General features: G+C 36.4%; 1 protein-coding gene across 1 annotated transcript in view; it reads right to left on the bottom strand.

Annotated features, from left to right (window-relative positions):
• The window catches only part of LOC139468383 (DNA polymerase beta-like), a 39,916-nt gene that overhangs the window by 14,266 nt on the left and 1,221 nt on the right, over window positions 1–24,429 (bottom strand). Inside the window, exons 2-4 of the mRNA XM_071250322.1 lie at window positions 9,854–9,978; window positions 7,536–7,610; window positions 6,188–6,246 (exon numbers count right to left, since the gene is read on the bottom strand). Coding sequence (XP_071106423.1) covers window positions 6,188–6,246; window positions 7,536–7,610; window positions 9,854–9,978 — 259 coding nt within the window. The remainder of the gene's footprint in view (window positions 1–6,187; window positions 6,247–7,535; window positions 7,611–9,853; window positions 9,979–24,429) is intronic.

A 24,429-nucleotide genomic window follows, 5' to 3' on the forward strand; every position in this document is an offset into this window, starting at 1 on the left:
TGATCCTGTTTGTAGCCTCTTACGACAAGCGTAGTCGCCTTTTACGGTAAGCATAGTCGCCTTTTACGGCAAGCATGGGTTGCTGAAGACCTATTCTACCCCGGATCTTCACAGGCCTGCTGGAATGTAGTTATCCTGGGGTGCTTATTACACGGAATACACTTATTACACTGAATACACTGAATACACTGAATACACTGAATACACTTAATACACTTATTACACTGAATACAGTACATCTTATGTTACACACTCGGAAACTATAGGAAATGTTCCACTGACACGGTAGTATCAACTACATCCAAACCATATATCTGCTGTCATCACTGTAACATGTGTAATAAACACACCATGACATAAGTTCAATTCCTGAACAGATTTTCCAGCATTTGCAAAAGAAAGAAAAGGAAATATATAAAATATAAATTCAAAGCAAACATGCAATTTCATTCTATAGTAGCCATCAAGTACAGTTATCATGAACCTTGCATGAACTTGCTACTTATCAAACTATGCCATAAAGTGAGTGAGTGAGTGAGTGAGTGAGTTTGGTTTTACGCCGCTTTTAGCAATATTCCAGCAATATCATGGTGGGGGACACCAGCAATGGGCTTCACACATTGTACCCATGTCGGGAATCGAACCCGGGTCTTCGGCGAGATGAGCAAACACTTTAACCACTAGGCTACCCGACCGCCCTGCCATAAAGTAGTTAGAAGATAGATGAAATGTGACAGCACAAGATAGCATAAAATGATCTACATCATAGTGTGCCAAACATCCCAAGATTTGTTCTGACCTACTTCACTGTTTACACACCTACTTCACTGTTTACACAGCTTCTTCACCAAGCACCAAAATGGCTGTCACGGTGTCCACATCTGAAGATCTAATCACAACTGCCAGAACAGATTGATTTTTCAGGTTATGAACATGTATGTGAGGTTTGAAACAGATGTTGCCTTCAGAGAGAGATAACATGAGTATACAGATCATGGCAAAGAATATCTTTAAATGAAAATCAATCAAAGAAGAAAAAGTTTTTGTTCAAATCAAAATGTTCAGATTGTGTCAGAAACATGTTCAATACATGCAAGTATCAATACTGTACAATGACAGCTTGAGAGACATGTGTTGCAGACTGATCAATGCTCCTGTCAAAACATGCCATGAATGTGATCGTTAAACTTTTCCATGCTAATAATGATTAAAGCAAGCTGATAAAACAAATACCATCTGTGACCAACATAGGTTTCATATGCTGTTGTGGTGATAATGATAAAAAATATTACATTGAAAATTTGACCACTTTGATTTACATTGTTGAATTCTTAAATCTCTAATCCACAAAAGTACAGTAAGCAAGCATAACAGTTAAAACATGCTCATGATGTCAAATAAAACTACAATGGGAACATAAGTATTTGAAATGGAAACCAGGGGTCCGGAAACGGTCATATGCGCCGGACATGTCCAATTGGGAATCTCAAATGTCCGGTTTAAAATATTGCTTACTGGGCATTTAAATTTTTCTGTCCAGACATTCTTAAATTTTGACCAGACATGATCTACATGAGCAGTTTCTGTCTGCAATTGTAACACAATAAAGATTATCTACACTGACAAGCTCTGTTTGTTTTCATTGCTGTAAATACATCGCACCTACATGATAGTCCAAGCAGTTGACACTGATTCCACTGGAAACAACATATTGGCATATATTTAACACTTTTATAATAACAGAGTAACTTAAGAAAGAAATATCTGTCATTTGACTGTAAATTAAAAGTAATAATAATTATGAAAATAACCATGTGATTTTAAAGGCAGAGACTTGATGCTATAAGTACATATATACTTCTCGAAAGAAGTTAAATCAGTTTTCTTTAACTCCTTTTGCATATTATTCATGTATGTAGGAAGTTACCAGTTACTGAGTTACTGCAAAAACTGACAAGTCTGTGGAGAACTCTTATTGTCTGACAGCTGGAGATTGACATCAGGGATATCGAGTAAACCTATTCTCCCATGAATCACCTTTCAACTGGCTAAAAGCCAAAGGGTTTATTGTAAGAACAAACACTAATTAACAGTTGATATCGTTAACTGTGGGAAATACATTTTCTTGTTTTTAATTATTAAACACAGAATGTCGTAATACATGCTGTAAGTTCTGACTTATATCCATTGGGAATCTTTGTATTGTACACATCAGTATCCCTAAGATATTGTGAGCTGTGATCCCTCCCAAACTACATGTTCATAGCACTGCAGCAGTCGTTTGCTATGTTAAACCTATAAAGTTACCACAGTCACTGAACTATGCACACAGCGTTAGAAATTTGCACTAGTCCTTTAGTCCTTGCCAAACAGCCCAATAGTTAAGTTATCATAAGGACTAGAAGAAATTTGCCATTATTAAGGGTTTTGCTATATGCTATCATTATAAGGACTAGTGGACTAAAACTGTTAGTTTCTATCCCTGGCACACCTGGTGGATCCGGCCCTAGATCTCAAGTTAGATGATGTTGTATATTTGAAAACAATTGATAGCCAATTTTCTTTTACAGTGCTATAATTGAAATAATCTTAGTTTATTCCTGTAGATTTCTGTCTGAAATGCTATTGAAGGTGATGCCTCTTGTGTATGCAACTAACCTCAGCAGCCCTTTCAAAAGAGTCAGGCACGACTGTGGCAGTTTGGGAGCTAATAATCCCCAGGTAAATATCAGCTGATGAAACAGATTAGGACTGGACACATCAAAATGCAAAAACCCACAGAGCTCGGAACTATGCAAAGGTGACAGTGACACATGGACATTTCATGGACATCGCATGGACACCTCGTGTGTCCCTCGTGTACAACTCCCCCACAGCCAGCAGCCAGCAGGATGCGGTGGTACTACAGATGTTGTGTGTAAAGCAGGGTGAACTCATGGATTTGTTGTTTGTTGTTTACACTACGCGCAGCAATATTCCAGCTTTATGACGGTAGTCAGTAAATAATCGTGTCTAGACCAGACAATCTAGTGATCGACATCATAAGCATCAATCTAGTAAATGGGGTAGGATGAGTCTGTAAATATTCGTGTCTAGACCAAACAATCCAGTGATCGATATCTTGAGCATCAATCTAGCAATTGGGATATAACATGCATCAACCAAGTCAGCTAGCCTGACCACATGGTCCCATTAGTCATCTCTTTCGACAAGCATGGATTGCTGAAGATCAATTTCAACCAGGTAGCTAGATGATTCATTTGTAATTCATTTCACAAGAAGCAAGGATTTATCTCTATGGAGCGTAGAGAGACTGCACATGCACAAAAAAAACACAGTGATGTCACAATGAGTGGTCTGTAGCTATGAATGAGCATCAGTGTTTACTGATAAATTCAGGTTCTTTCCCAGTATGCGTAACACTTTGACCACAGTTAAAATATGATCTTCAGCAGCAGAAACTAAAATTTTAAGTCCTCTAGTCCTTATAATGATAACATATAGCATGTTAAAAAATGTTAAATTTCTACTTGTCCTTATGATACCTTAACTATTGGGCACTTTGGCAAGGACTACAGGACCAGTGCCAATTTCTAACGCTGATCTTGGAAGACTTGATTCTTAATCAAAGAGGAACATATTGGCCCATTGGTACGAACCCTTTGCAAGAAGCGCATGCAGTTACAGTTTGTTAAATATGGTCATTGTTGTTAGCTATGCAATAAGTTATGTATAATTAACATTGAGTACATTTATAGCTTCATTTCTGTCAACATTTCATCATAAGAAAGTCAGTTGTTTTCATGTATTAACAAGGGTGGCCATTTTCCTCCCACTGAAAATTACATTTCGATTACTTTAATATATAAAGTATAGCAAGAGATCAATATAAAGTTCAAGAAACTAATATATCACTCAATACATTATCACTAAATAAACAGTACCAGAAGTACAAAAGAACATATAATACTAAATAAGTATCAAGTTCAAAAACTAATTTCAAAAACCCATAAATTGTTTTTAAGTAAATTCTCCCTTAGCCTTTCGATTAGAAGCTGAAAGACAACAGACAAAACACTAGCAGGATAAAAACGACATCTGACAGGGTTTATTGAACAAGGCAGTATTTTAAACCGGTGGCAAGATAAAACTGAAGCATATATCAAACAGAGTGTCCCAGTGTCGGCCACCCTAGTCAAACACACAGGTTGTTTGTAAACAAGATTGATACAGTCGTCAGTCTGACATGAGAGCATGCTGACACATGCACAACTGCAGAATACTTTATACAAGTAGGAGACGATTAGCGATACAGATATCACTGAATAACCATGTGTTATGCAACAGAATATGATATACTCCTCATCAAGTATGACAAAAGACTAATGATAACAGTTCTAATTACCAAAGCACAAAATGCTGTAAATTCTCTATTAATGTTTTTTGAACTATCATGCATATCCATATTCATTTATGTACTAATCATGAAGATTCTTAGACTAACATTTAGTCTATGAAATCTTATATTACACAATATCCTTCTTGACTCTAAAAATAAAAAAATAAAAATTCCCTATGCTGATTTCCTATGTGGAATAGAGATAGCTGGAGCTGGCTCAGACTTGCTTTCGTATGTGTATCTAGATTGTGGTTTTTTTCATAAAATAAATATATTCCACAGTCATGGTGCAGGACTAAAAGATTCTGTCACATGCTACAATACTAGGATCCCTGAGTACATTGGTAAGGGATCCCTGAGTACATTGGTAAGGGATCCCTGAGTACATTGGTAAGGGATCCCTGAGTACATTGGTAAGGGATCCCTGAGTACATTGGTAAGGGATCCCTGAGTACATTGGTAAGGGATCCCTGAGTACATTGGTAAGGGATCCCTGGGTACATTGGTAAGGGATCCCTGAGTACATTGGTAAGGGATTCCTGAGTACATTGGTAAAGGATCCCTGAGTACATTGGTAAGGGATCCCTGAGTACATTGGTAAGGGATCCCTGGGTACATTGGTAAGGGATCCCTGGGTACATTGGTAAGGGATCCCTGAGTACATTGGTAAGGGATTCTTGAGTACATTGGTAAGGGATCCCTGAGTACATTGGTAAGGGATCCCTGAGTACATTGGTAAGGGATCCCTGGGTACATTGGTAAGGGATCCCTGAGTACATTGGTAAGGGATCCCTGAGTACATTGGTAAGGGATCCCTGAGTACATTGGTAAGGGTTTCCTTTTTTCCATAATAAACATGATAAAAATGTTAACTGAAAAAAAGTAACACGTTCTAATTAACCTCAAATTAAATTTTACAAATGTACCATGACAGTAGAGCTGACCTGGGTTTGTTCAACATATCATTCATCGTGCTACGACAGAAGTAAAACTATGTGAAACTGTGCGAGCTGCAATAGTCAAAGATCGACCTACTCATTGAAGATATGAACCCTGGTGATATATAAGAAGTCAACAAAAGCAGTTAAGTCAGCATCTTGATGTCATACATTTAGTGGGATTAAACATGTGGAATTTGTGAGTGAGTTGTGATTAATGCCGCTTTGAAGAGCATGAGTTCTATTTGGGGATGTCAGCTTAATGTGGGAAGAAAGCTCAACCTAAATGCACGACTCATTGGAAAAGCCAGCAATATATCAGCTGTATTACGATGGCCTGTATAAGGGTACAGAATCAAGATTGCTAAAGGCCAAACAATCATTGATAGCAGGAACATATACCCACAAGGTCAGCATGAAATGTCACATAATCAGCAAAGTCCCACATTGTAGCCAACCAATCCTCATTAGTCACCACTTACGACCATCGTGTGACCCCGGATCCTGATCACCACTTACACTGCTTCTTATTAGTCATAATTCATTGTGCCCATTCTCTCAAGATTTCAATGAAGACGACAGTGTTCATTTGTTTGTTTAATGCTGCACTCAGCAATATTCCAGCTATATGACAGCCGTCTGCAAACAATGGAGTCTGGACCAGACATACCATTGATTGACATCATGAGCATCAATCTATGCAATTGGGATATAAAAACATGCATCAAGCAAGTCAGCGAGCCTGACCACCTGGTCCTGTTAGTTGCCTCTTACCACCAGCACAGTGCTGTTTCACGGCAACCATGGGGGTGTTAAATTACAGAGTACAATGACATGCATTAATACCTACCCAATGCCGTTGACCTTTGTCAGTTCGTTTATGGCTACATTTGTGTCACTGGCACGGATCTGAAATGACAAAATATTTTGAAACTGAAATCTTAACCATGTTCATGTATTATTATTGTTATTCTGTATCTTATTATTCTCAAAATAGGAACATTAAAATGGTCTAACCCGAATAACTAAGATTTTGTCCAAGAGAACAAAATTAGAAAATCTAAATATATTATAAATTTGTATACGTATCCTGCATCTACTGCTTAATATTACGACAAAGGAGACAGCGCCTAGCGATGGTCCTTGATGAAGAAAAAAGGTTGTTTTCACTTTCAGTCTACTTTTGCAATGACCCATCGCCGCTGTCATGTGACCGTCACATGACGTTGCTGCTTGTCACCCATGCTAAAACAGTAGGGAGGCAGGATGCGATGGGTTGGTCCTTAGACGTTGTAATGCAGGATAAGTATAAAATGTAAAAAATATTTAGATGTTTACTAAATGTTTACTCCTGCAATACTCCTTAATACATCTGAATCTGACGGTATGGCAACAAGCAGACATGGCATATTAGTATCATTATAATACTATTTCTTTGCTTCGACAATAATCAAAAGTCAAAACCAAAATTAAAGAACACCTGATTCTTTCATATGACTACAGTTAATCTGTCATGACAAATCTGAAACTTCTTTTGAATGGTATATAACTAATTAGGGCTGGGACGAGTCCAAATTTATAACCCCCATATCCAGCCCCCTCTTACCCTACCCTACCCGTGTACCTGCTTTAGGTCTCAAGAGATAGGTACAAAATGTCCAATTGGGAATAGTTTGACCATAGCCCTGACAAAATATATTTAGATATGTGTTAAATTATCTGGATATGCATACCCAAAAGTTGACAGAAGTTTTATCTTTATTCAAACATACTAAAGTCAGAAGGGATGGGTGCATAGTCAGAAAGAACAGGAATAAATGCAAACATAGTAACTTGTAGTGTAACCATGGACTTCTAGATAAGTTATTGTCATTAAACAATATATCATGAGACTAACCACAGGTCTGAGAAGTCCTGTGGGTACTTGGGTCCTACTCAGTACCCATCCAATCTGAGTACCCGAGTTACCTGTCCAAGCCCTATAACCTATAGTCAATAACAAAAGTAGTTCCGTAAAGATCACTGTCCAAATGCTCATAAATTGTTGATACCCATCGTAACTCATAAAACTCACCTACTTGTGCTATTATCACCATGGAACTAAACATTAAAGAACACACATAATTCTTCCTGGCTTGGTTTACTTGTTTTGTATTGAAGAGTTCACAAATTTGTATCAAAATGAAGTCAACTGATACCTTTTCAAGCTTTTGGAGTTTGCCTGTTGCAATAAATTCATCAATCTTCTTGGCAATCTGAATTCCCACTCCATCCTGAAAGTAATTAAATCATACATGAACAACACTATTAAAAACAGATGGGCAGTGAAAACATACACAAAACTTGAGTTAAAAGTGCATGTTTTTTACAGAGAGTCTGGCCTGGAGCAGGGACATCAAATGTTTTTTTCTGGAGAAAGGACATTATATCTGCCATTATCTGCCGTTTTCACCATCATAAGTGCTCCATGCACTTACTGAATTTGCACGGGTATGGTGCTAACAAGCCTAAAAACACAATTGTGGCAAACCAGGATTCGAACCCACAATCATAGGTTTCACTGGACAATAAATATACCCCTTTCTGCTAGGATGTATTCTGTAAAAAGTCAGTAACATACACAGGAAAATATGAACAGTCATGAAAGCTTTCAGTCTTAGCATGCAGTAGGGGGCACTTATACAGAAATAGGTAACTTAGATTGGTCTAGAAAAAAGTAGAAGTTAGATACAAGGTGCTTAATACAGTGAATATGGTAAGTGAAATGTGAACATGATAAAAATAATCATCCTTTTCAGGCATTTGTTCTAAATAATCATCTAAAATGATTACATGGTTACTGGCTGGCAAAGGAATACTAGCGTTAGCTTTTCAACTTTTACATCTCAGCATGAGAACGACTGTATATTTATATTCTTTGTTTGTTTGTTGTTTAACAGTTGCAGACGTAACGGCTCTGTGGTTGTGCTCTCTCCCGCGACCTCCGTGAAAGTAATTAAAGCGCTATGTAAAATCAATCCCTGCCGAGATAGCCCCCAACCCACCCAAGGTCGTGGCTGCATCGAGGCATCCGCCTTCCTATCTTCACATACTCTATTTTCGAACAGTTAAGACATGTCAGCATGTCATCTGGACTGGATACACTTGAAAGTGTACACGTCGAAGCTAGCGACCAGTTATCGCTATATTTTTTTTTCATGTTATTTCTGACATATTCCGTGTATACTCGGACCTCGTAGTACCTCGGCATTCATCGTATCGCGGCATTTGTGATTTCCGGTAGTTCACGCGGGACACGTCTTTCCGCGTGTAACCAGGAAGTGCTCGCTCCGTAAACAAATTCATTTCCTCGGAATGTTCCGTCTGCTGTAAGTAAGGAGTCATTAACACATTGATACTTACTTCTGGCATCTTTTTAATATTACCTTACCCCTATCTGTCAATGGACAACGATATGACCCGCAGTTTCCCAAATATACTTTCTCTATCCACCTGAATTAGATCATCTGCATATTCATGGCGACATATAAGGTGATGGAAGTTACGTAGTCCGCATGTTTTTCCCGTTCTGTGGCCAGAATCTATTAGGAGATAATAAGGGCCATACTTAGCAATACATACTTCACGTGAAGCCATAAATACACACTGTTTGCATACTAGGAGTGCTTTATATATATTTATTGTTTTTTTCCACTTCTTGTACAATTTTTTTTTATCCAATTTAATAAAAATCTTAAAATATCATTTATGAAATTTTGTTGTTGAGTTTTTAAATGTTTCGTTTTTACTTTTCGGTAAATATGCATTAAATACCTAAAACTAATAACACATTCAGAATTTTACTTGTGTTGTCTTTGCACTTGTCTGGGCAAATCACTTCAGCCTGGTATCATCATACTTAGAACACGAAAAATCATTAATGTCAGTGAGTGCATTTTGTTCCGTTTAGCGTACATGGCAAGTACTGTGATACCCCAGGGTGCAGGCTACAAAGTTTACTGTACCAATAACTTTATTTTTTGTGAAACTATGAGCATATGCGCTTAATTCTGTCCATGGAATAAGATTCAGTTGATTTTGGTTATAAGGTTATGATGTCTGTCTGTGCTACGATACGGAATCAAAACAGTGAAAACTTTCCCGGCGCCTTATTGTACCAGTTATCGCCATTGCCTTACAGTTCACAGTGCCCAGTTCCAGTTTACAATTTTTTTTGTATCACAGGTATCGCACTCAACTGCTCAATGTTTTTTTTAATTCAACAAAATTAATAAGAAATTCTATTATCAATTCACGTACACGTTACGTCCTCTACTGTTGGCACAAGGCAATATTCCAGGCACATGATGGCGGTCTGTACATAATCGAGTCTGGACCAGACATCAACCAAGTCAATGAGTCTTACCACCCGATCATGTTCGTCGCCTCTTGCGACAAGCATGGGTTTGTAAAGACCAACACAAACCCGGATCTTCATAGGGTTATATAATTTCAACCTTAAACATCAAATACCCACCAGTTTCTTGGCCTCAGCTCCACTCTTTATCCGTGAAGTATGTTTAGCTATGGCGCCTGCTGCCTTCCGATAAGCATTGTACTTGTGCATAGCTCGATTAACATTCTTCTCATAGTTAGCTAGTTCTGAAAGAATGGAAAATATCAGTAGCATTAAACACTTGGACACTTATGATACTCGGATACACCACTGTATCATGATACTCATCTTCTGATTACGATTTACAAGGCTGAAATATTGATGCAAATCATCTGATATCCTACATCAGTGTACAAGGCTACAATACCCGCACACATCTTTTAATAGCTTATAACTGTTTACAAGGCTAAATACTAACACAAGGATTCTTCACATACAACAAGAAAGTCGCATTAAGATACTAACAACTATATGAACCTTGTTGGCCTGAACATAGTGAAGTTCGCTCTGAGACCAAAAACATTGTAGTGAGTGAGTGAGTGAGTTGGGTTTTACGCCGCTTTTAACAGTATAAAAAAAAACATTATACAGTTATATACCAGGACGTCACGGTTGTATTATTTTATACAGACAGTTTTCTTTATCATGATTACAGCCAAGTAAATATAATCATGTCATTCCTCTGCGTAAATTTATCATTTCAAATACCGAATATGACTCAGTCTTTTGTAAATTTCAATCCGTCATTTTTAATATTGATTTCATGGCTAGATTCACTATTGCTGACAAGGAATAACATGGACAAAGCTGAAGACATAAAACAACCCTAAGCAACCCTAAGCAAGCATGGTAGTCTGTCTCACAGTCCATGAACCAAATTATGGTTCCTTCTGTCCTGCCCTGCCCTGAGTGTAATGCCAAAGCCTCAAATAAAGCTATCTACCAGTGGATCTTCCAGTGTAGGTTCAGGGCCCACTTGCACAAAACGATCTTAGCGCTAAGACTATTGTAAGCCTATACTAAAGTATGGGAGTATCTTAGCGCTAAGATCGCTTTGTGAAAGTGGGCCCTTGTTCTGATACCTGCTCAGAGGCCAATATTCGGTCCCAAATCTGCAGTAAATGATAGTAAAAATTCCCGATTTGAATTAAAAATGTCCCAATTCCTCAGAATTAAAGAACATTAAAATAATCAGATTTTGAACAACACAACAATTTTGTCCCAACTTGCTTGCCAAGGACATTTAGTTTGGAATCCTAGATAAATTCCTGGATATGGCAAAGACTGATCAAATGAAAAGTAGTAAATATATAATTTGAAATGTAATATTGACATCAACACATGTGATGGTGTTTAAATTGAAATGTTAGATATATAGCTTTTTAAAGGGAGACTAGGTTGTGGGTTTATTGGCAGTCCCAGCAACAATACTTGACTTATCTGCTCATGTTATGTACTAGATGAATGTATCAATAAATGATTCTCTAGTAATATTGTATAATATACTTTGTTAATTTCACCATAAATAATAAGGGTGTGCGGTATTACAAGTACACCGGTATATTGTGGTGCAAATCTTCAGCAATACATATTGCGATACGTTTGTAAATGTAGCAATATATTGGGGCAAATATAAATATGAATATTTATGTGTTCCTAATCAATATGGAGATGGAAAATAGTCTCTTTCTGATACATCTTGCCTCTGACAATCTATTTATCAATGTACACATAGAGACTATCAAGCTCCTCACAGCGATAGCCCGTTCATGGATCTCTCGATACCGAGGTGTCACGTGCTGAGAACCATATTATCTCCCTTGATCTTTGCTGAGCTAAAAAATGGCAGATGATTTTGACATCGTCCCAAATAAGCAAGCCAAGGGTGATGATGTCTGGCGAAGAAGAAACTGAACAGGTGATATTTTTTACCTGTTTAAATAAATATAAATTGGATCTAAAATTTATTGTAAGTGATTGAAGAGTTTAGTTTGCTAATCAGATGATTCGGATTTCATATATATTTTCATTTTAGTGCTTATTTTATAAAAAAGAAAGTATTTTTACAATATTATGTCACTTCAACTGCAATTTTTACAATTTCATATTTGATAGGGCTATTAGTTTATCAAATGTCAATGAAATTTGTGCATTTTAGTTACAGTTGCTTTGTTATTTGTTAATGCCCGTCATTCACTCATGAAATACTGATGATGACTGTACTGAGTCTACCATCTTCCCGAGGCAAGGGAGTTAACTGACTTTAAAAGCCCAGTTTCCACCCTTGCCAAACAAGCCTGGAATTACTGGGCTCGGTCGTTGCACCACCAGTGGCTATTACCAATTATGTCCCTTCTAAACCTCTCCTATGGACCAATCAGATTCCACCTCTCGTATCACTTGCGTTAGCTTCACACAAAATGGTGGCACCCAGTCAGGACGATCTGATCGATAATCAAGATCTATACTGTGATAAAACAGGTCTTACATCGCGAAATGCATCAAATCACGTGAGCACCTTGATTAAAAACATGAAAAGATTTGGAAAATATCTGCCGACATCGAGTTGGCGGTGCACATGCTTTGCAAATCCTGCAATCGATCGAAATCTGCCTGATAGTTTACGAACCAGATTTTGATTTCGGTGCGCGATTTTGATTAGACTATGCATAGACTCGTTAGTTCAGACAAAATGTAACTCCATAATACCGGCCTAGTTCTTCAAGGGTGGAAACTGGACTTTTATAGTCAGTTTACTCTCTTGACTCAGGAAGATGTGAGTCTACCTTTTGCTGACTTAACAAACTGGTAGTGACTACTGTCACAAAATAAACAGGATGAAGTCAGATTTATTTCTTGTTTTATTCTTATTCTCTAATCTCTTATCATACACTTATTCACTGAAAAGTAAAAATAGTGAGGGACACTGACTGATGGTATCTAACCTTAATACAGGGTATAACTCTGATTAACTCATGAAAATGTAAATTGACAATTTATTGCAATACTTATCGCAATACAGGTTAAAGCATGGCAATATATTGCAATACAAAATCCAGGTCAATACACAGCCCTAATATATTAAATAATAATGCCCAGAAGTCACCCTTGAAGATGAAAATACACTATAACACAGTGCATATATCTTATAATATATCTTAAGGCTACAGGGCGACTAGGAGTGTTTCATGGAAAACAGTTTTGGTTACTCTGCTGACTGTTATCAGTTATCAGTGAGGCCAGACTTGTTTCAAAACTAGGTTTACAAATCAGCTGACTCCCAAAATTTGAAATGTCAAATTAAAAAAAAAGAGAAGAAGTTAAAAACAGTGTGTTTTCTTAATTCCGCAAACCAGAAATAAGTGAAATGTTAAAAAACAAACTTGAAGTTGACGAACTGGATGGCGATTTTGTTACATGATTTTGATTGGACTATGCATCATGATGCATAGACTCGTTAGTCAAACTAAAATATAACTCCATAATTCCAGCCTAGTTCGGCAAGGGTGGAAACTAGACTTTTACAGTCTCTTAACTCCCTTACCTCAGGAAGATGTGGAATCACTTGCAAATTATTTATTTACATATTCAATATTCTTTCTGATGGTAACATCAAGCAAGGATGAGACCAGTAGTTAAAGTTCCTTGAGTTGACAGGGTCAATTGATACATATAAAGAACATGCATCCTGCCTCATGATTAAACTGATAACATCAGCTTGTAGACTAACATATAGTCTCTGAAATGAACATATCGTACAGAAAAAACAGTTGCTCAGTTATCTTAATAAAAATATAATAAAAAGGGAGCCCAGTGATTCTCTTCATTTTCAGATACTGCAGTAATCTAGACTTGCCAAACATTATAGACTTGCATGGGCTGTAGTTGATATATTTGTATCAGGGTCTGTAAGACAGACTACATCAGCTTGCTACAGATGTTGACACGTTAGAAGCTGTGGTATGAATGAAGACAGAGTAGAAACAGATGACTACCATGACTACAGATGTGAGTACTTTCACCTAAAAAGTGGACCCACTGGACATAGGTACTAGCACTTGTTGTCAAAATGTCCATTTGAAAGAATAAAGAAGAAAAAATCTATATCTCAACTCTATCTTCTTGTGTTATCATCTTTATAAAAAATAAAAATGGCACAAATCTAATTGGTGTTGGTTTAGACAGGGCTCAGTCAACTTGATAAAGCAGTCAATATTCTAACTTTCAAGAAGTTTTATATCGAAAACATTTTGATAACGATATCATGTGTGTGTTTTGACTATCAAGTACACACTATCAACAGACAAATGCACAGGTTAAGAGCCCTTAAGGAGGTCTTATTCACAATGATTAGGAAGCAAGATAGCAGCATATATCTGCCCTATCATTCAAGCATGTGATTAACATCACAAGGAAGAAAAAGCAGTGCTCATAAAGTCATTTGTGTTAGACATGAACTTGTTGAAGGCATATCACATGACTGACACGGGGAAAGATTACATGCTTAAATCATGATGCCAATGACTCAATAGTATTGCTAGGAAATGCACAGGCAATGTCATGGTCTTGATGATAAAGTGACATGCCATTATAAGTAGAATGTCATAATACTCTCATTTGTGAATTCATGACCACTGAAGAAACATGGTGAAACAAAATACGAGTTCTTGTCTATAGCATAACATATAAAAGCTGTTGAGACATTAGACCGAATAGCTGTTAGCTTAATTTTAAGTACAATTTAGTGTAATCATGTGGACTATTATTAGCAGAGCTTACTTGACTGAACAAGTACTAGACTTGGGTTTCGGACTAGTGATCAAATTTGCAGGCTGCATATACATGTACATACCTGGATAACCTGTTTCAATTTCATCAAACAGACATGACTAATGACTGAAAGAAACAAAGGACACCACATATCCTTTTAATTAAATATTAAATGATCTCTTCAGGAAAGTTCAAAATTTGCATTAAACATACATCAATAAAGCCCAGCAGTAATATTATGGTCTGGTGAGTTAGTATTTACATAAATAGAAATTATTTGTGATACTATTCTTGGGCAAATAGAGGAATTTGGGAGTAATAATCTTTCATCACATTAAGTAGTTTGCCACAAAGAACTAGATGCAGTTTATACTTTCATGTTGGTATTGTATGGTCTACTGATCCTTTCATTTGAGATATGTTCTAAGATCGGAACATCATTATTTCAATTCCACCTAACAAATGTAACAGTAAAGATTCATGTTTGATGGTCCGATGCTTAACACCACACTCAGCAATATTGCAGCTACATGACGGCGGCCTGTTTATAATCGAGACAATCCAGTGACTGACACCATGGACATAGATTTATGTGTCAAGGTCACATGGGTAAAATATGTGATGTGAATATGATCCAACCGAGTAAACACACTGCTTCCATTTGTGGTACAAATGTTATATGTCATGCATTTTGTAGCTGTTCAATAGACAAAAGGGTGAATATATACCATGTTCCTCAGTCAACACCAAAGGCACCAAGATTTTACACGATTCTGTACGATTCTGCATTGCAAACAAACATGGACTTTCATCATTCTCATCATGAAACTTCACACCTCCAACAAGTCTGCATTCTGTTTCTGAAAAAGTATTACCGTATTCGACGTAATAAGTGCCCAGGGCACTCTCAAAATTAGAAATACGGGGCTCTTATTAGAATATTATTTTGGTGGAAAAAGCAGAGTTGAAAGATAAATTTTGTGGTTTATGCTAACGACCTGACTGTTTATATACGACAGATATATTTTTCCAGAATTTAATTGCCCATAATTAAGGGTGCATATAACACACAAGTGCGTATTATACACCAATAAATAAGTATTGGATTGTTCACTTGCCAATATATTATTAGAGCGGGGCGCTTATTACGTCAAATACGGTAATATATTTAGAATCCTGGGCTGCAACCAGGGGTCACTGGTGTGAGGCAATGATAGTCATGAACCAAAAGGTCCAAACATTGAGCTAGATGCAAAAAATTATTTGCAAAGCACTTAGTATGAATGTTCTAGAATACGTAGGCCATGTGCCAATTGCTGAGAAGAAAAGATTGCCCCTCGGGATTTCAAAATAGATTAGGCCTATGCTTGTCGCTTGTCACTTGTCGCTTGGGGGGACTGGTGCTCATGATATCAATCATTGGTTTATCTAATCATTTATCTGATTATTCACTGGCTGTCATAATAAAAATGGAATATTCCTGAGAATGGTGTTAAACATGAAAGGACTGATACATCTATGTGATAGATCTGTTAAATAGTGTTGTTTTCCAGACTGATAGGTAACAACTCACCAACATGACTTTTGGAGACTTTTGCATATTGCCTTGATCATTACTGTTTGGTTCTATTTTATGAGTGACAGAATCTCTGTGCCACCATTATGACCATGGCTCCTCAGTACTTTGAATGTACACCATTTGATTAACTAAATAAATATTAATGCAAAGATGTGGCCTGGGATATACTGATATAGGTATAATAATTAATTATATTCAAATCAACTTTTCTAACTGAACATTTCTAATCCAAGAATATATTTTTAAAAATTCCAGTGAGATAAAAAAACAAACAGACATATGTTGCTTATATATATTATAAATATATATACAATGATATTCTATAATTCAAAACCTACTTATTTTTTTTTCAACAAATATTTCAGATATCATCCAGATGCCTTTGACCATGCTGTAGTAGAAGTACATGTAAATACCAAATGTTTGGTAAAAAATGCAGTTAAACCAAATGAAAACTACAAGAAACTCCAGAAATAGAATGACTGCTCACTATTTTCCTAAAATTTTCCAGTCTTAAGAATTTCATGAACAGGACACACTTAATGATGCTCAGCCTTCATAAATAATTTACCCAAATACTGAGAAAGCCCTTGACAAATGTTATTCCTGAGAAGGCCTGATCCCGGAACAGGGTAGGTCTTGACGGAGCTACTATTGGCCGAGTGTCTGGCAAAAAGGGAGTGTGCTCAACCAGGTGTATAACCCCACCGGAGTAATCTATACATACCTACGTACACCTGTATAGGGTCACGCAAGATAACATATGTGTGGGCAGCTACATTACTTCCTGAAACCTCTGTGCAGCTATCTGGCTCGTATGTAGAAGAAATGGGAAGGGTTGCAATAGATGGGGAAGGGGTGCTATTAATGGCTTACTAACGTACTGCTTGTGTCAGTTTTGGAGTGGACAAGCTGAAAGCTATTTATAAATGTACTACCAGTATTTACACAGGGGCCATGCCTAACCACTAACAATGATTTATTTGATATCATGCTGACCACACCATTGGATTCTACAATACTATTCTACTGTTGTACATGGATATTTGAACCTTTCATAATTTATCCATATAAGGTTTAATAGAAAAATAGTAAAATTTCCTATCAAAAGTAATCGACATCTGGTTAATATTTCCTATCAAAAGTAAGCAATATCAGGTTTAAATGGCATAATAGTAATATTTCCTATCAAAACATGAGATGAAATTATTTACAGATCGATATGTTTAAAGGGGCACTAATCACTGGCTTCTTTCGTCTGTCTAACATTGTCCGCTTGGGTTCACTTACTGCTGTGGGTCAATTTGCTCACTTTAGAACTGAGCGTGACAAGAGACTGGGCTATGGTCTGTAAGGACAGCATAAATAAACTTTGAGGCAATATCTATACACATTTGTGAACACTGATTGGTTCTCCGTGATCTATGAAGATTTTGATATTACACTAGCTTATGTTAATTAATTTCTTCAACCTAGTTAAACAGACGAAATGAACAGGGGAAGCTCTTCGGATGTTGTTATTTGCACATACCCCTGATGGTTATAGTTAATAAAAAAATATCCCTTAAGTGAAAGTATTTTCAGATATTGGATTGCGTGTATTACATGATTGCTAATCCTTTGTTGTCATCCATGTTTCTTGGTATAACCCCACACCTGTGTATATTTGTTGTTATTTACTTGATGCTCATTCAATGAATTTATTACAGGTATAATTAGTGGCAGCACTACTCAGATTTCTTGACAAAGCTTCCCATTTGGCATTTCTTGTGTCTGGGGCAATTATTCAATCTAAATCCAGGTTTGAAGTAGGATGAAATGTATGTTATGTAATATGCATGTGATAGCGCGGCAAGAGGGGAATGAATGATCAGTTGAGTAACAACAAAAACATCCATCCAAGGACTAACCGAAAATATGTTGATTGATTAATCACTATCTTGCACAGTGGATTTATCAAGTGTTAAGTGTTTACACGAGTGTTAAGTGTTTACATGAGTAAGTTTACTAAAGAAGATGGAATACACCTATATCTTTCGAGTACAGTTGAGAAAGAAACATGAGTTCTTATATCCAGAAATTCTATAAATGTATTTTAAAAAATTAGATTGTTACAAAGACATGTGACACCAGACACATTCTTTTGTACAGCTGCAAAAGTATGCGATATTTTCTGTTATGTGGATATTCACAGACACATTCTTCGAACAAGGGAATTGATTAATATCATACATATACCTTTGGTCGGTTGCAATTACGATATTTTCATTTTGTTTCCATTCATATGCTGTAGCACTGAACAGGATAATTCTTGTTCCTCTACGTTATCATTTGGAAGTTCTTTGATGCAAGACATACAACACTAAGTCATTGTTTTTACAAGCCTTTTCGTTTTTGTATATGTTACAATTAATGTGTAAAATGATTCACTCAGGCAATTTCTACAATGTCTAAATATTTCAGTCATTTTACAAATTAACTGAAAAATCTGTCCATTTATTTAACAGATTGACTAAAAATTATTAAGATGTTCAAAGGACTTAAAATATCACAATAGACTAATAATGCTTGGATTAGAAGCCACAGAAATAGAAATGTACTTTGACTTTAATCCTATCACTTTCATTCACTGGATGATGAAATCACATCAAAATGTTTGGAATTAGCTTTCATAATACAATAAAAGGACAGACTTTTGAGTCAATTTGTAAAATAACTGAGTATTTAGATGTTTAATAAATTGCCTAAGTGAAACTTGTTGTCATTTTAGGATGGACTATAACATATACACACAATAAAATAAGCAATGCTCGGGTGAAATATTTAGATATTTTTACAAGTCAAAATAGTGTCTCACAATACCAAGCAAGTGAGTCTGTAACTTTGTCACCAATATCGATGCAACCCCTGCAAAATACCTACATTTCCTTACTATTTCCCAGACAAAACTGTATGTCATTTTGTTGATCAAAGTAACAATACGCCCTTACACTATCAATAAAAGTGACAAAAAGCTTACTGTGGTTTCTGGGATATCATCCAGGTACTCACAGGGAACAAGAACAAGAACAAGGGCAACAACCAATCCTAGGGATTCATTGCTGAGATCAGTGTCCTAATTCTGTTACCATGGTTACTCGCAATATATTACCATTTGAAAATTACACAATCTGTGGAAGCAGGCCTTATTCATATTTATCACGTTCATATTCAACGGTAAATTGGTAAACCAAATACACGTGGACACAGACCATGACCATAACGACTGTTTCAACCAGTCCAAACCGGGGCAGAATAGAGTTGAGTTGAATAGACTTTGCTGATAATAGTCAATATGTTCATGCTAATATTGGCTGAAAGTTATATTAATTGTTCAGGCTGATACACTTATACAAGTTTGGTACTTACTTAGTAATTGTAATGACATTCAACATGATAAAAACAAATCATACTTTCAAGAATTTACAGTTATTTGTCAATGCCAATCTCATAACTAGTATAAGAAATATCAAAATAGATTCATAAACAAATACAGGGATGTGAGCAGATTTTCCGGGGGAAAGAAAAAGAGGAAAAGTTTTAAGAAATTTTGTGCAGTTTGGACAACATTCACACCAAGAAATGCAATAAGTCAGTAAGCAGAAGATGATTTTTTCCAAGGACTACTGTTTTAAAAAATGTGATTTTCCGTGTTTCCTGGGAGATTTCACATCCCTGCAAATATAAACTTTCGACTACCAACAATATGGTCTCTGAATTAATCATTTGAATCAAACTGGTTTTGGTGTCGATCAAGAACTGCAAACATTATCCAAAGTAACAATCTTGTAAATAAGACAATTCAGCCCAATTTCTGTTTGTGAAAATGCGATTTTTACAGTAAACACTCACACACAGTTTCAGCTCAGACATTTCTAGAGAAGATAAGATGCCAATTTCCTATGCTGTGAACTCACCACAATCCTTCCAAGTCAGTCAAGCCCAATGAACACTATCTGACAAATAAAGCTATTGTCTTATCTGGGTACTTAAATCAGGCATAAGAAAACATCTTCTCCAAAACATCTGGAGAAAATATCAATTGAAATGTTCTCAAAATTAGAAATAGGGGGCTCTTATTAGAATGTCATTTTGGTGAGAGAAAAAACAGATTTAAAAGATACATTTCGTGGTTTATGCTGACAGCCTGAAATGTTTATGTACGACAGATATATTTTCCCAGAATTAAATGCCCATAATTAAGCGTTCATATAACACGTGAGTGCGTATTATACACAAATAAATCAATCTTGTGCACATTGATCAATCGGAATGGGTGCTAATTGGGACTGTTCACCTGCCAATATCTTAGCAAATGTCGCCGTGGGCGCTTATTAGAGCGGGGCGCTTATTACGTCAAATGCGGTACTGTATTTTCTTGAGTATAGTGCACACCCATGTTTTATGGCTGTACTTTTTTTTTAAAAAGTGTGCACTTTACTCAAGAAAATACGGTTGGAGTCCTCATATACCACACGTTCATGACAGATGTCCTGCCTTTGTAGACAATGCATTGAAGCCCCATAAACTGCAACAAGACTGACTGGGGCTAAGCAACAGTAATTAACTCATCTGGGATTTATCCAGAATTTCAAATAAAGTGCCAAAGGCAGGTAATTTTGGGGAAAATATTGTTATTTTGTTCAAATTGGTAAGTGAAATACAAGTCAACAGTACAAAGCCATAACATTAGTTATTATTATGTATAAGATTGCTACGCGATAAATTGCAAAGAACAATGAAGAACTAAGTGTGGTTTACTTCACGACTAAACACTGTTCTATCATGTCATCATTCTTGGAGATTCGAACTTACGTTTGCAACTGGATAATGGCGTAAATTGGACAAGGCTATTTTTGAGAGGGAAGTGTCCAGTGCCTTGGTCCCCATACATGTAGTTGGGCAATGTGGATAAATGCAATGGCTGAACGTTCACATTCAAAAGTGGAAGAGATATGACAATCGGTATTGGAAGAAAAGGTATAGATAATCGATGTGAAAATTGTGAGAACATCCGGGAAATACCTACGTACATTTTATAAGCATCCTTAAAGAGGACGTACAAAATGTTGACATCTCATATAATAAATAAGTGACTCGTGGTCGTTGTTTATCATACAATAAAACATGCCCCTCATCGTTTATTCACCCTACATTGTTTTATCGACATTAAACAGCTCCCAATCATGGCTTATTTATTAAATAACATCAGTTGTAAAACTTTGTAATTCCAGTTTGGGAATATTTACTGACAAGTGCAGCTCCCATGGGGCTGAACTAACCTCTGAGCAGATCAAGATAAATCCCTGCTAATTATTACTCAATAAAAACAAAAAGGTAATAAAACTCAAACTTGACACAAATGATCATATGAATATTTTAACAACAGTGGGATAAAAACCAGAGCGCAACTTTCACTAGTCTGCTAGCTCAAGTCTGAATGACAGTAATGTTAAAGGTATCCTGAGGATAGCAGAATTTCACTTTTTTGAGGGGACGTCCTTATATTTTATCGCTATACATGATAGTGAAATGATTCAGGTTAAGCTACATCCCTGAAATTGTAGGGTTGCTACAGCAATTCCAGCTGCAGGACACTTAAGCTTGGCAACAGATGAGGATGACAAATGCCTACACATCTGGGTGTCGGCTTGATTGTTTTGTTTTGTCTTCCTCAAGACATCCAGGTTTACTAGTATTATCCTCAAATGAGGAGGTAAAATAATGCTTTTAACACTGCTATTTTTTCTCTAGACATCCAGCATGTCAAGCAATAGCTTTTGTAAAATCTGAGCCAAACTAATATTTCTTGATTTTCTTGAATGAGTTCAAATTGTATTTACCAAATTATCTGAGGTGGGATTGGTTTGGTGTTGTTTTCTATGTGAATGAGATATATGTACTGTCTCATTAGGAGACATATGCTCATTGGGAGATGGTTAATCAGAAGTCAGTTGTGTATTTTATGATGATTATCACAGTTTGAACTATCATGAAATTGAGTGTGTTTGTTGTTTCGGAAAAGCCTGGATTGATATAATAAGGAACCTTTGAAACTAAGGTAACAAACATCTAATAAAGTATTGATCCACTGACATTTGGTACTCCATTCATTTTGCAACTTCATTAATAATGGTCCACGTTGAGTGTAGAGATGGTGCCAAGAAGTAACTGGGAACTTATTATGGTTCTTCTCTTGTGGCTTCTGAAGAGAATATTCGACATATTTATCAAAATATATGTTTTTCATTTGCAAGCTTCAATTTTCTTCAAAATATAGTTCTATATAGTTTAGCAATGTGAAATCTCTCTGGGCCTTGTGGTGTGGCTTCTGTGAAGATGACACTCAATACATTAATTATCATGTTATTTATTAAATATCTTTCAATAAAAAATTAGCTTCTAGAATCTATTTTCTTTCCTATTTATGGCTTCAGACATGTATGAATGCCATTTTCTGATTGTGTAAGACTGCATCCTCATGCCCTGTGATTTCAGAAAAGAGGCCCTAAAAAAGGAATTTTCACAACGCCATGATAAAATCTTTGTGGTCGTATGCTGTACTTGGTGTGAAACATGGTAAACTCTTGCATGTCTTGGGTTCTATGTTCATCTCTTTCAGTTTCGTTAGTTTGATTTTGAAAGGAAGCCAAATGTTAAAGGGGCACTAATCGAACGCCATTCCCCGGACTGGTTGTTGCCTTTGTTATTGTTTTTTCCCCCGTGAGTACCCGGATGATACGCAATGCAACTGAGCGTGACCAGAGACTAGGCTACCGTCTGCAAGAACAGCTAAATAAACTTGGAGGCTGGAGGCAATATTTGTTTTACGCATTTTTGCATAAACACTGATTGGTTAACTGTGATCTATAAAGATTTCGACAAAGGGCGCATGTTAATTAATTTCTTCAGCCTAAACAAACAGACAAAAAGAACAGCGGAGCTCATCAGATGTCATTTGGAAATACCCCAGATGGTTATAGTTTAATACTAAAAAAAGTATCCATGCAGTGAAAGGATTTTCGGATTTCCGCTTGCGTCGATAATACGATTACTACTCCCTTGTTGTCATCCACGTTTTCTCGTATAACCCTACAGTTGTGTATTTGTCGTCATTCACTTGATGCTCAGTTAATGAATTTATTACAGGTACAATTAGTGGTAGCACCACTTACATTACCTGACAAAGGTTCCCATTTGGCATTTATTGTGTCTGGGGTAATTATTCAATCTAAATCCAGGTTTGAAGTGAGGTGAAATGTGTGTTATGTAATATGCACGTGTCAGCCCAGCAAGAGATGAAGGATCAGTTGATTTACATTGTTTTGTAAATCAACGGATCGTTCCTAGTCATCAAAGGATTAACAGAAAATACGTTGATTGATTAATCACGGTTATCTTGCACAGTGGATATGTCAAGAGTGAGTGTTTACATGTCTAGGTTTTCTAATACAAAGGGAATACACTCATATAATGACGTGAAGTGCCAATGTAAAAACAACATACTTTGTTCAAAGGGTTATCTGATAATACGTTGATTGATTGATCATTGTTATCTATCACTCAATGGATTTTTTAGGAACCGTGGACGTTATGAAAATAGTTGTCACGTGGGCTTTCTCAGCCGACCATTGAGACGTGACACCTATGTAAAACACCTGAAACAATCCAAGTGATCAGTTGAGAAACAAAAACGGGTTATAATATCCCGAAACGATATATATCTTTTAAAATATTTGATTGTTAGTGAGACACGTGACATCGAATAAGTTTCTTTGTACAGCTGCAGACGAGTGGGATATTGTTCCTTTGTGTGGATATTCACGGATACATTCTTCGAACAAGGAAGCTACCTAAAATTTATACACATAAATTTGGTAGGTTGTAATTATGATATTTGCATTTTGTTTTCCTTCTTTTAAACTGATTCGTTCTTGTTTCTCTACGTCTTGGTTGGGAAATTCTTCAATGCGCGATAGACGTTGTTTTCACAGGTCTTTTCCTTTGTAAGCGTGTATATATTACCGTCAATTTGTAAAATGTTATTCACTCAGGCAATTTATAAAACGTGTAAATATTTCAGTCATTTCGACTAAAAAATCTGTCCAGATTGATTAAGACGATCAAAAAGGCCTACAAACATCACAACAGATTATTATGTAGGATTAGAAGCTTTTCAACGTAACATTTTCAGTCTCTTGGTGATGACATTAAACATCAAAATGTTTGGAATTTGTTATCATAATAATACAGATGGAAATGTTTTTCA

This window comes from Haliotis cracherodii, unplaced genomic scaffold, assembly GCF_022045235.1.
Source record: "Haliotis cracherodii isolate W230 unplaced genomic scaffold, xgHalCrac1.p SCAF_2, whole genome shotgun sequence".
NCBI classification, from domain to species: domain Eukaryota; kingdom Metazoa; phylum Mollusca; class Gastropoda; order Lepetellida; family Haliotidae; genus Haliotis; species Haliotis cracherodii.